Here is a 12,498-nt window from a genome sequence, read left to right on the forward strand (position 1 = left end):
AATCAAATTTGAATTTGGATTAGAATCCAACACTAAAGTCGGATCAGCTGTGTCCTTTCGAACATTTGAATCCTCCTAAGTAATAGAAGAGCAAATATTTTCCGACGTTGAAATAGCTGTATCGCTTATTGGAGTAACCATCAAATGAACTAGATTTCTGATCACAAGCACCATGGGAAGCTCCTTTGGCCGCCTTCCAATATGTAGAGAATCCTCCGGTTCATCATCATCATCCTCGTCTAGTGCCTCTGAATGAGGAATACCAGACTCTCTTTTACGTCCACCCCTTGAAGTAATAGAGCGAAGCCAAGGTCCAAACTGAAACTCATCTTCATTAGAGGAAAAACATCCCGTTTTCAATTGAGGAGACTCACGATCTTGATGACCAAGAATACCACAACAATAACAAAAAATAGGAAGTCTTTCATATTTTAAAACAACCCATCCTGCATCGAGGTTCTCGATCTAAATCATTTTACCACGCATGAGAGGCTTAGTGATATCAATACTTTAATTTGAAGAAAAGGTCCCCAAGCTAAACCACTTTTTAGAGCATCTACTGTAATAAGTTCACCCATCTTGTTAGCAATACGAGCACCAACATCCTTATTCATACTTTTAATTGGAATATTAAAAATACGAATCCAGAAAGGAGAATGAGTAAAACTAACATTAGCTGGGCTAATATCTCCATAGAAACGTTTCATCAAAATTAGTCTCTTATCAAATGACCATGGACTCTTATCAATGATCTCCCTCACATGTTCCTCTGAGCCAAAGATATCCAAAAATAAATTCTAACCCACCTCTTTTATGTTTACTCCCCGAGAACATCTTCAAAGACTTAAGCAAGTAGATTTGAAGGCTTCCTTGTTGAAGTCTTTGGTAGTTTGCAACTTAAACAAGATGCTAAACTGAGCCTGTTGTTTGGAGACAGCAACTTCATGAGATTTCACAGCCATTATTCCTTTTTCCTCATCAGACAACTTGAAGTGTTTCCAAAGTTCCTCCATGGTTGCATCCATAGTAACAGTAACAGAAACAAAAAAAGAAGAATAGCAAGTGTCTAAGAAACTGAGAGAGAGAAAAAATAGACGAGACAAAGTAGAAGAGGGGGGGAAAAAAAACGAAGACCTCTACTACAACCTGATAAGAAACAGATTGGAGAGTTTGAATCTCACAATGAAGGCTCTGAGTATGTAGCTTCTACTGTCAGAGAGCCAGAGAGAGAGAAGTCAAAAATATACAAGGGTTCACTATTTACAGGTTGGTACATCAAAGTGGTAGTAAAGTAGTGGCATATAAGGTTGTACTAAATTTTTTGCCAAATAAAAAGGAAAAAAAGAAAGACCAGCTAGCATGACGTAATAATAAAGGCCCCCCCTCCAATTTAAACTCGGTAGAGTCACATTGATGTTTGCAAATTATGCTGTTTACGCCATCCCTCACATGAATGTAACCAATGACATGTAACGTGGAAAATATTGCACACCCTTAAGATGAGAAAATTCAAGAAATTCATTGCAATGTGATCACATCGACTGGTTTCCTACATACAGAAACGATCCAATTGATTCTTCATAAAGGATTGACTACTCGAGTTTAGATTGAGTGCATTTGATTGTCTTAAAAATGAAAGAGAAAATTCCGATGCTTTTTATATTTAATTTGTTTCATTCGCCTGCCATTTAAGCAAAAGCTATGTTATGGTGAGGGAAGGTTTTTGTTGTACACATTTTTGACATTGGCTTCATTTTATGAAGTACAAATCTCAGCCTTACACTAGTCCATGCAATGATAGAAAATCCAATCACAGAGATAAGTCATCCAAAAGATAGTCATTATTTTCTGCTCATAAATATATACATTTTATCATTGAGCAGTGAGAGACTAAAGCCACAGTTACATATTTAACAAAGCATACGAAATCATTTGCACTTGCATAGTTACATTTATTCTCCTCAACAAACACGTCTTAATGATTCAGGCATATAGAAGCAAGCCAGCAACCACAAGCACCGATATTTCACAACATTGCTGCACACGTCTAGTAGAAAATTCAACATAGACAACTCACCAGCTAAAACTGATAGACTCAAAGTGCAGATTATCTGCCAAACCGGATGAACAAATGGTTGCAACCTCTTGTCTCAACCTCTTTGGGCCAGACGCGAAAACGTTGGTACTTGATCCATTGTACTCAAGTAGCATTCCTGCAAGAGAAAATTTATCAACATTTATTAGAATTATAGTTAAATAATTAAATTTACCATTTCGCCACACTTAAAACTTTTGAAATAATTGGTCTATTATAATTTCAGAGCATGCTGTCTTAACTTCGAAATTTGAAGGCCAATCCAGACATTAGATGTTTATATGAGAGTACAAGTTACTCACTCCTTAGGTTAGGTCTTTGACCATAGTGAACATTGGTAGTTTGGAAAAGAGACTGGCGTGGGTAGCTTTCCAATTCCATATCATACGAGCTTGGGGACCCAGTTGTACCTTCCATGTTCTGTACCTGACTAGTCTCAATATCATTCTGCCTCTTATTCCAAAATACTGCTGCACTAGTCATCATGACTATACAGATGCATATGACTAACACATTTATCATAGATCTCCAAGTGGTTGAAAATATTATATTGGAATTATGATCAACAGGATATATGTAGTAACGAGTAATAATTCCAAGTAGTATAAGGAAAATAACAAAGGAAGAGGCTATTATCACGCCAATCCAAAGCCAGTGTTTAGGGCCTAAAATGGAAGACAATGGTGTATCTTTTGCATGAGGCTTGAACTTTATGGCTTTTATAGGCTTTATGTTATCTATTTTGGGTTCTTTCTCTCTTGTTACAAAGACCTCAATTTGTAGCTGCAAATTGGAGTTGTTAGAGGGGGTTCCAGAGATAGGAAGGATGAGGTCTAGCATGGTTAGTTCTGAGGAGTTCTTGAATGCACAAATTAGGATCACTTTCGGAGCTTTGTAATTAAGCTTTGTGCTCATATAGATGAGCTCTCGAATGATTGAGATGAATGGAGTAATGCCACTGCCTCCACTTACCATCACAAGGGTGTCATACCTGCATAAACGATAATTAATATTATTTGAAATATATTAAGCTACCATATAGCTAGTTTGCATAAAGAAAGTACATTTTTGTTTATGTTCCTTTATTTGGTCCAAAAAAAAAGAAAAAAAAAAAAGAAAAAAGAAAAAAAAGAAGCAAGCTTTTGTTTGAAAAGCAAAGAAGTTGGAACAATAACCAAGTTATAGTTCTAAAATTTGTAGGGTTTGTTATGGATTGTCAGCAAACTAATTATGGTTGGTTACATATATTTTTTTCTACCATTTTATTTTATTTGAAGTTACAATCTCTATTATTTTCTTATCTGACATGTCATTTTGTTCTTTGAGTCTATTCATGTGCATACGTTTACCTTAAAAAATCTTTAGAAGCCGGTGCATACGGTCCTTCAACTGAGACCTCAAGACGATCCAGTGAAGAAGGTGATGAAAGCATCTGGTAGAGATTCTTGGTCCAACTTCCTTCGCTTTTAATGACAATGCTGATCTTGTTAGGCTCCAAATTACTACTAGAAGTGATACTAAAAGGATGCCACTGCAGTTTGGAAATGCTGGGAACATTTATGAACATAATGCCCAATGGATTATAGCTCAGACCTGGCAGGATAGATTAGAAAACGAACTTAAAATAAAATGGACCTTCACATCAATCTTAAAAGTCACAGGTAAAATGTTCTCAATGAATTTTTTTCCTTGAATAAGTTCAAAAATAAGTTTTTTCTTTTCTTTCAAGAATAGTTATATTCAAACTGTTTTTGAAAATTCATTTTGTAGTGTGTATGAGCCTGAATAAAAATTTTATGTCTCATTCTTGATGTTTTATATGTTTTATCGGCTCTAGTATGTCATGTGTGAAAATTTATTATTATTATTTATAAAAAAACGTGTGAAAGATTGTGATTAGTAAGATATAAAGTCAAACACAATACAAATATAAGCACTGATCATATGTATATAGTAGCATTACCTAAGCTCTTGCCAAGGTTAAGTTCAAGAGTTTCACATGGTAAAACGCGGGCAGAGAGTAATCGAACATTTCGTTGTGATTGTAGAAACCTCAAGTAACGATCGACAACAAAGAGGTAGAAACTGGGAAGCATCATGCCACAGAAAGAGATACCAACATGGAGTATGAAGAAAATCATGAAGATGATGTAAAGGTAATGTGTGTAAAAGAAGAGCTCGAAGAATTTCCGTCGTATGCGAGGGATGGTTGTTAACCACATGGCTAATCCAGTTACCAAAGCAATCTCTCCAGCCAAATTTGATACCCCAATTTTGTCCCATTTAAGCATCTGTATTGAAACAGTAGCATAACATTTTAATCTTTACATCTCAATTAAGATTACAGAGGAAAAACAACATTGCAATATATAATAATCTCCACGAATATGGGTATATATATGACACGAAGTGTACCATTTGCATTTCAAAGACAGACATATAGGATCTTTGTACATATGTACCCAATAAGTGATGCTAAGGAAGTAAGGATAATATAAGTCTTAGTCTTACTAACTAACGTGTAAAATTTTAAGGAAAACACAAAAAAGAAAGTAATAAAGAGATTTTATTATCATATATATTATTGGAATCAATTTGTAAGATTTTCATAGCAAAATTGTAAAAACTTATTGGACAGCACTCAAGAAGGTTTTATTAGAACTTAGTAGTTTATTTGAAATTGGGTGGAATTGTTTTAGGACTCGGAAAGCACACAAGAAGGTTTCATTTATTTTATTTTATTTTATTTTTATTTTTATTTTTTTTGGGTTGAAAAACCGAAGTACCTTTTTTTTTTTGATAGAGTTTTAACTTATGACGTTCGCTCTAGATGATAGCTCTTTATTATCAGACCAAGACAACAATCAGTTTTTAGTGTAGGCGGAGATTGAACCCCAGATCTCTTATACAATCATCAGAGACTTTACCGGTTGAGTTAACTAGAATCCACAAGTCCGAAGTATCCTAAGATGCATAAAGTCGTAATCGCTGGTATATGCCAGGACTTAAAGGATTAAGGGTATGTTCAACTAGTAAGTTAATAATTGAGCCGTAGGTTTAATTAAAACAAAAATAAAAAAGAGATATTAATTAAATGAATAAAAGTGAATAAAATAGAATAGAGTGAACAATTTTAAAAGATACAAAACATTGTTTAGGGAAAATATTATGAAAAAACTCAACAAATTTAAAAATAAAATATATTAAATCATTTCAAACATTTATGATTTTTCTCCATAATACAAAATTAAAATGAATAATTAGGGAAATAATGGCAAACAAGACATGGTGATATGATATTGCTTGATTTCTTTCCTTAATATAAATTTTTTTTTTTTAAAAGACCAAAATGAGAAGTTAATTATAGGGATTTTTTTTAAAAAAAATTAGGTAGATAAGTAATTGTAAGTAGGTTAAAAGGAAAAAAAAAAAAAAAAAAAAAAAAAAAAAAAAAGAAAAATCTACAAGACCGGCCATTTGGGTTGAATTGGTTAGGGAAAAGAGAAAAAAAAACGTAAGATCTAGTTGGGTTTGATTAAGTCATATTGTTAAATAATCTAATAGACTACTCAAATTGATTTACAAAATGGATCCTAATTCATTGAATTAAGTCATATTGAATTAAATTCAATAGTCTAATTGGTTGGGATGATTTGAGTTTGATTAACTAAGACCTTAGTTGTCAAACTCGAATCAACCCAACCAGTGACACCCTTATCCCTTAACCTATTTGAATGCTCGATCAATTTAAATCAATGAAAGACCAATAAAAAATCTCCTTAGTTAGCAATGGCTGATGAAGATTAGAATCTTCTATAGTCGTTGAGTTTCTAAAATTTTATCAAATCTAATTTGAAATGAGTAGACAAGATTTCACTACATCATTAATAATTTAATAGATGCAAAAATTAATAGTAATATAATCAATTTATTTATATTTATTTTTTCAGAAAAATAAATAGAGTAGAAATTTAATATCACTTTCACAAATTTATATGTTAGTCAATTAAGAAAGGTTAGGTTCATAATGTTTTTACAATAAATGTAAAAACATAGCAACTGAGCTACAGTGAGCATACTGTAGCTCCAATCTTGAAAAAATATTATTATTTTAATACTTGTGGTGGAAAAGGTGGTTTGTTTAATTGTTTTTTATTATTTTAATAATTAGCTTATATTATTTTAAACGAAATGGAAAAAAAAATAAAACGTTTGAGGTTAAGTGTATTTAAAGTGAGTTGTTAAAATTGATAAGGATTTTACTAATGTGTATCTTAAGGGCACACAATAATTAATCATTTTTGGAAAATTATTTTTTGAGAATTGAAAAAGCATTGACAATTTTTTCACCGAAAAAATGTTTCTAAAAATAAATAAGTTAATGTATGCTCTTAGAATACACATTAACTAGACCCAATTGATAAAATGACTTTTTAATATACTAAATGCTTAAATTTATAAAAGCTTCGACGGAAATCCTGATCTCAATCCCACGTTATTCCTATTCCTCACCAACATTTGCAGGAAAGGCTGCCAAATTCCTAACAATAAGGCTGATTCCAAGTAACCAACAATTATACTAAATCAACATCACATCCGAAACGCCTAACAATACGCCTAAAATACGTTGACTAAATTGTAGAGAACGTTTTTTTAAATACGTGTAGAGAACGTTTTTTTTTTTTTTTTTTAATTTTTTTTTTAAAATGTTGATCATGTGGGACATTATCAATTTTATTACCTAAATATTAAAATTTTAGTTAATATCTATAATTTAATAGTAATTAAAATATTTTATTTTTTATGTGTTGCACTAATATCAATCATGCTTATTATCACTTTAATTGGTATATACTATTTTCGTAATGTTTATAATTAGTTTAGTATTTATAATTTATAATATATATGAAACCAAAATATTTAGACTTTAGGATGACCTCATATTATGTTGTCACATATATTGTTTTGAAGTGTAACAATTTTATACGTTTTTTTTAATGATATATATATATATATATATTTACTTATTTATTTATTTAAAATTTTATTACAGTATTTAATTTATATTTAAAACTTGAATTTTAATAGTCAGTATTTTGTTTCAAATAATAGAATAGGTAGTCTTATGTTCAAAGACAATAATAATATATTAGCAAATGAAATATATATATATAAATATATAAGGTTTCTCTTGAAACTAATTTTGAGACAAATATTTTAGACTTTTTTTTATGTCTTTTAATTAGATGTGAATCTTGAAAATTTAACTTTTAGATATCATATTTTTTATGTTCTTAATATATATGTCAAATTTCTTTCAAATTAGATATTATTTGCTATTCAATTAATAAACACATTTTTATGCATAATTTTAGACCATAAAAGTTTAATATTTAAACTTTTTTTTTGAGAATCAAGTTTAAAATTTAAACATTTAATTGATAATTAGCTATTAATATTTGATTTTTATGAAATTTTTTAAGTATAGAGAATATAATAAAAATATGTAATCCAACCATTAGATTTTTAAAACTCATATCTAATAAAAAGATATAAGAGAGGTTTGAAGCTCGGATAAAAACATTTTCCTTTGGATATAAACATTTCTCATTTCTAGTTCGTTAACTATCTAGTTTTCATTTTTAAAAAAGTTAGTGACAATCCACCTCCAAAAGTCCCGCGTAAAGAACAACCGACAAAGTACAAAAAAAGAAAAGAAAAGTAATACCGCACTCACTATCTTTTTGAGGCTGAGGGACAGGGTCCTACATGAAAGTGTGCCACTCAGCTCTCTCCTAATCATGAAGTCAATTTAGTTCCATTTATGATGAACCTCTTTTAGTGATCAACATAAATTCAACCTTCTCAAACTTTGAAATAGTCACAAACTTCTCTCTGCATACCCAGTAATCTACATAGGAGAACAACCACAGAACTTGACGAGTGGGTCCAACCACTACCGGAGGAAAGCACCACGATTTCCATGTGATGTGAAGTGAACACCACCATTTTTAGATTTTGCATCTGCTACTTTCGGTTCATGATCTCTTTACATGAACAAAATCATACATACAAAAAGTGTACACTTTTTCTATTTTGGTTACTTCTAGTGCTAATAGTCTTTTAAGTTAATAGGAAGATTAAGGTTTTGACATGGGGTTATATGTTCTTGTTGTATAATTACACTCACAATCCCTCAATTAAAAAAAAAAAAAAAAAAAAATTACATTCACAATTATATAACAAAAATAATTTGCAGGTAAGTATGGCAGTAAACAAGTCAAGTCGAGTTGTATACTTGTATATTAGAAGTTTAATGTTATTCATTTAATTTTCTTCTAAATATGAGCTAAGTTTTAGTTCTTTATCAGACTAGATTTTAAATTTAGGTTTGGTACATTTTCTTATCAATCAAATTCGAATTTGTTTATAAACTACTTGATTAAGTTATTTAGTTCCTATATATAGTAAAACTATAACTAAAATATTTGGTTCTTCACAAATTTATTAGAATTTATTATGAATGTACTGCTTTACTATCATCAAATAGCAAAAAAAAAAAAAAAAAAAAAAAAGAAGAAGATTTGATATCTTATGAATCTATTTACAAATTTATATAATCTAATTTCAAGTTTATATAAGTATATTTTTAAACAAATTTATATATAAAGATATTGTATTATATATAGCTAAATTGAAACTCTAATCACAAGCTTATTCACGAACATATTATTATATTTGAATTTAGCTCATTTAATAGTTGAGCATAAACTTAGATTTGAGTTTAGATTGTTTACTAAACAAACAAATATAAACAAGTATTTTCTTGAGCTAAACTCAAGTTATTTATAAAAAAAACTTAGTTCATTTATAGATTACAAGTAAGTATCTCTCCAAAAATGGGAATACACATACACATAATATGTCATCATATGATAAATATGGACTTTTTTAAAAATTGTGAACACCTAAGGTGAAAGTATGTACATTGTATGTACATAGTACATGTACATCAAAAAATAAAGAAAAGAAAGAAAAAAAAAAATAGAAATGATAATTTTCCTCTATATCCATACCAAACAATGACAGCTTTCAGTTTCTTAAAACCATTATCCTCCCTTCATCCCAAAAAGAGCTTTTCTATGATTCTATATTTCTATTAAACACAAAAAATAATTGGAAAAGAGTAAATTATTTGTCTAAGATTTGAAAAAAGATTTGGCAAAAGAGTAGAAAGATTACCCTTTCTTGTCAAGAGCCCTTAACGGGATAACCTAATTTTCCCAATCGAACGCCCCTTTCCTATTTATATCAAAAAGAAAAAAGGAAAAAAAGTTGACGCCTTTCTTAAAGGTTGGAGGGGGAAGTGAACTCGAGAAAAGACTTGAGGGAATGATATATATATATATATATATATATATATATATCTATTTTAAGAAAGTTGAGCAAAATTGGAGGGAGAGGGATTTTCCTTCAATTAAATTTTTTTTTTAATTTGTTAGTTTTGTCATTATGATTCTATAATTTATGTATGGAAAATGTTAACGAATACCCTAAGGGCATTGGTTTAAGAACTATTTTTAAAAATATTTTATTGAAAAATGATAAAACAATTAATGTTTTTGACAACTTTTTATATTTCCTATTAAAATTGTGTCAAAACTTTTCTAGTATAGTTTATTAACAATTATTCTTAGGGCACTCGTTAACATGACCCTTTATCAATATTATATAAGTGTATAAGAGGATTTTCTCTCTTTCAACTAGACTTTTATGTCTTTCTCAAAAAAAAAAAAAAAAAAAAAAGGATTTTTATGTGGTTTAAAAATATTCTCATTAATGAAGGGTTACTTCATTTAGAAATATGGTTATAAATGTCAAATAACAAATTTCATTTTGAATTCAAAAAGAGAAATCCTAAAATTTAGGATTTTTTTCTTCACGTTTAAAAAAGAAACTACAGTTACTGCTTATTTATAAAGTTTATCATTTATCATTTTTATTTGTTTGAAAAAAAAATTTCTAAATTATAATGGGTTAGGTTCAAGTTACATTTGGTGTAACTCTAAGCAATATTACATCATTCAATATTTTTTTAGTTGGATGTGAATTTTGATAAATCGATCATTAAATTACATTATCTTTGTATATTCTCCATGTTTGCAAATTTTTATGGTGATTAAAGATTAATAGCCATGTCATCAATCAATTGTTTAAATTTAAATTTTTGTAGTTTAAAATAAAGCATAAAAATATGAGTTTATGGATCGAATAGTAAATAACATGAAAATTGACATGAAAATTGGCAAGAATGTTAAAAACATATAAAACATGTAATTCAATGATGAGATTTTCAAAATATGAATTTTATAGCAATTTATTGGGTGGTGTATCATTGTTTAGAGTTATACTGAGTGTAACTTGAACCTAATCTAATTATAATAAATGCAAATTATTAATTTTTACCCAAAAAATAAAAGAGCCTTTGAGCACGTGCGTGAGCGCGTGCGTGAGCGCATGCTTAGAGGCTAGTATATATATAGATTTTTAAATTGATCAAAACAAGGATATGATTGTCAATTTATTTGATAATTTTATCATTTTCATCTTAATTAAAAAAGAAAAAAAAGAAAAAAGAGAGAGATATACATCTACTCCACTCATCTTCACTAATTTTTAAAATATCCCTCTACTCTCCTCTATTTCAAAATTTCCAAACACACCATAAAAGAGGCGTATATCTTTAATAATTAAAAAAAAAAAAGAGATACAAGAATGCTTCATGAATAAATTGAAGTTGGTTCCGAAATATAAATTCTTAATTACCTGGGAGAGTTCATTGGTAACAGCCCAATAGATGATGAAACAAATACCATGAGTTGTGAAAAGAGTCATGGTGATGTTTCCAAGCCATATATGATACTTGATACTGTTCTCAGAGGTGAGGCCAAAGAGTGGCAGCAAAGATGAACCGCGAGTCACCGGGAAAAACAGAAATGCTAAACATATGTTCCCAACAAGGCCTAGGGTTAAGGCTGAAGAATCCAGTTTAGATTGCCATCTGCCACCAAAAGCACCAACAAGCTTTAACATATTATTAAATTATTAATTCAACTTTTTATGATGATGATATCGTTTGAAATGAGAGTTTGATCGAGCATTGGATTTGATAATTTGTTAAGAAATTCTTACACTTTTTCGCCTTGTGCTGCTGCTGAATTTGGGTTGATTTTAGCAAAATAATTGCTAATGTAAGTTGCAAAAGTCCATGCTAACAGTGCAATGAACATGATGAGAAAAACTAGCTCTACTCTGGAAACAATCCCCAGAGGGCCTTTTATGAGCACCGGCTTTTTCCATGAGGCAAACCGAGGATTTCTGCAACTGCTATTAAAAAAGGTAAGATCCGAGTTTTCATTCTTGTAAAAAATATTTGATTACATAAGAAATGAAATTGATTATTAGTGATATTAAAAAATGAAGTATTTGAAAAAACATCAATTATCTTAAAAGTTTAAACCGTTTAAAAATAGTAAATTTAATCCTTTAGTCTATAAAATGTAGTACAAAGAAAGCTATAAACTACCTTGTGATTTTATCATTTTTCAATTCCTTTCCCATATGGAGGTAGAAACAGCCCATGGCAGCAACAAATAGAATGGGAAGAGTGTAAATCAGAAGTCTTGCACCTGTAACACATGAAGAGTATAAATAAATGATTTGAGAAAACAACATTATATACAACGTGAACACAAAAGCAACGAAAGAGAAAAGAATAATGCAAATGGAACAACCTTGTTTGGGCTCGAAATATGTTGAGTTAAGCTTTGCTAGGATACTCGGCAACCAACTTTGCTTATAGGTGTTTGTAGGCGCCATGATCCACATCAGAAGAGACCCCAAAAACACTGCCATCAATAGCAGCCTTAGGGCTGCCTGAACTGTACTGATTATTTCATTGGAAGAAGACCATTTTTTAACCACGTTTGCATCCATCTTCTCTCTCGCAGACACTTACACGTTCACAAATCAATAACTCTTCCGAGATTCTTCTATATATCGATGATATTCTGAGAGGAATTTATCATATTTATAGGGAAGAATTTGCAAATGATATAATATTAGATGCGAAAGTTAGCTTTATCGTGTTTGAGTGGGATGTACATGGAAAAGAAGCATGGTTCACGTCTCTTGTTACTTGTTACAGAGCTAGAATGAATGGCACATTTTTTAACACTAGTGGACCAAATAAGGCACTATTATTATTTCTCAAAAAAAATAAAGGAAACAAAGATGGGCCCTATAGAATTACCCAAAAAAAAGATAAAAAGAAAAAAAGAAAAAAAAAAGAAGAAGCAAAGGTACCATAGATCGAATAGGAACAAAATCCTTTACATTTTCAG

The 12,498-nt window shown here is 30.1% G+C and overlaps 1 protein-coding gene across 3 annotated transcripts; it reads right to left on the reverse strand.

Moving 5' to 3' along the window:
- Nucleotides 1-1,810: 1,810 nt before the first annotated feature.
- LOC115987400 (ferric reduction oxidase 2-like) lies at nt 1,811-12,235 on the reverse strand. Of its 3 annotated transcripts, none has more exons than XM_031110931.1 (8): nt 11,890-12,235; nt 11,682-11,784; nt 11,288-11,473; nt 10,922-11,156; nt 4,059-4,386; nt 3,445-3,688; nt 2,398-3,086; nt 1,811-2,213 (listed from the first exon to the last, which is right to left on the reverse strand). In XM_031110931.1, the coding sequence occupies exons 1-8, from the start codon at nt 12,089-12,091 to the stop codon at nt 2,074-2,076; spliced, it is 2,127 nt and encodes a 708-aa protein (XP_030966791.1). In that variant the 5' UTR covers nt 12,092-12,235; the 3' UTR covers nt 1,811-2,073. The 3 variants fall into 3 exon arrangements, with proteins under 3 accessions (XP_030966791.1, XP_030966790.1, XP_030966789.1); XM_031110930.1 differs by having other exon boundaries at nt 11,288-11,479; XM_031110929.1 differs by having other exon boundaries at nt 11,288-11,482.
- Nucleotides 12,236-12,498: the final 263 nt, after the last annotated feature.

Source organism: Quercus lobata, chromosome 4 (assembly GCF_001633185.2).
Source record: "Quercus lobata isolate SW786 chromosome 4, ValleyOak3.0 Primary Assembly, whole genome shotgun sequence".
Taxonomy (NCBI): domain Eukaryota; kingdom Viridiplantae; phylum Streptophyta; class Magnoliopsida; order Fagales; family Fagaceae; genus Quercus; species Quercus lobata.

Excerpts from the sequence above, each read along its gene's own strand:
- LOC115987400 (XM_031110929.1), bottom strand. The coding sequence starts at position 12,091 with ATGGATGCAAACGTGGTTAAAAAATGGTCTTCTTCCAATGAAATAATC. Across the intron at positions 11,785-11,889 it reads ATATTTCGAGCCCAAACAAG|GTGCAAGACTTCTGATTTAC; the intron begins GTTGTTCCATTT and ends CATGTGTTACAG. Across the intron at positions 2,214-2,397 it reads TCAAAGACCTAACCTAAGGA|GAATGCTACTTGAGTACAAT; the intron begins GTGAGTAACTTG and ends TTTCTCTTGCAG.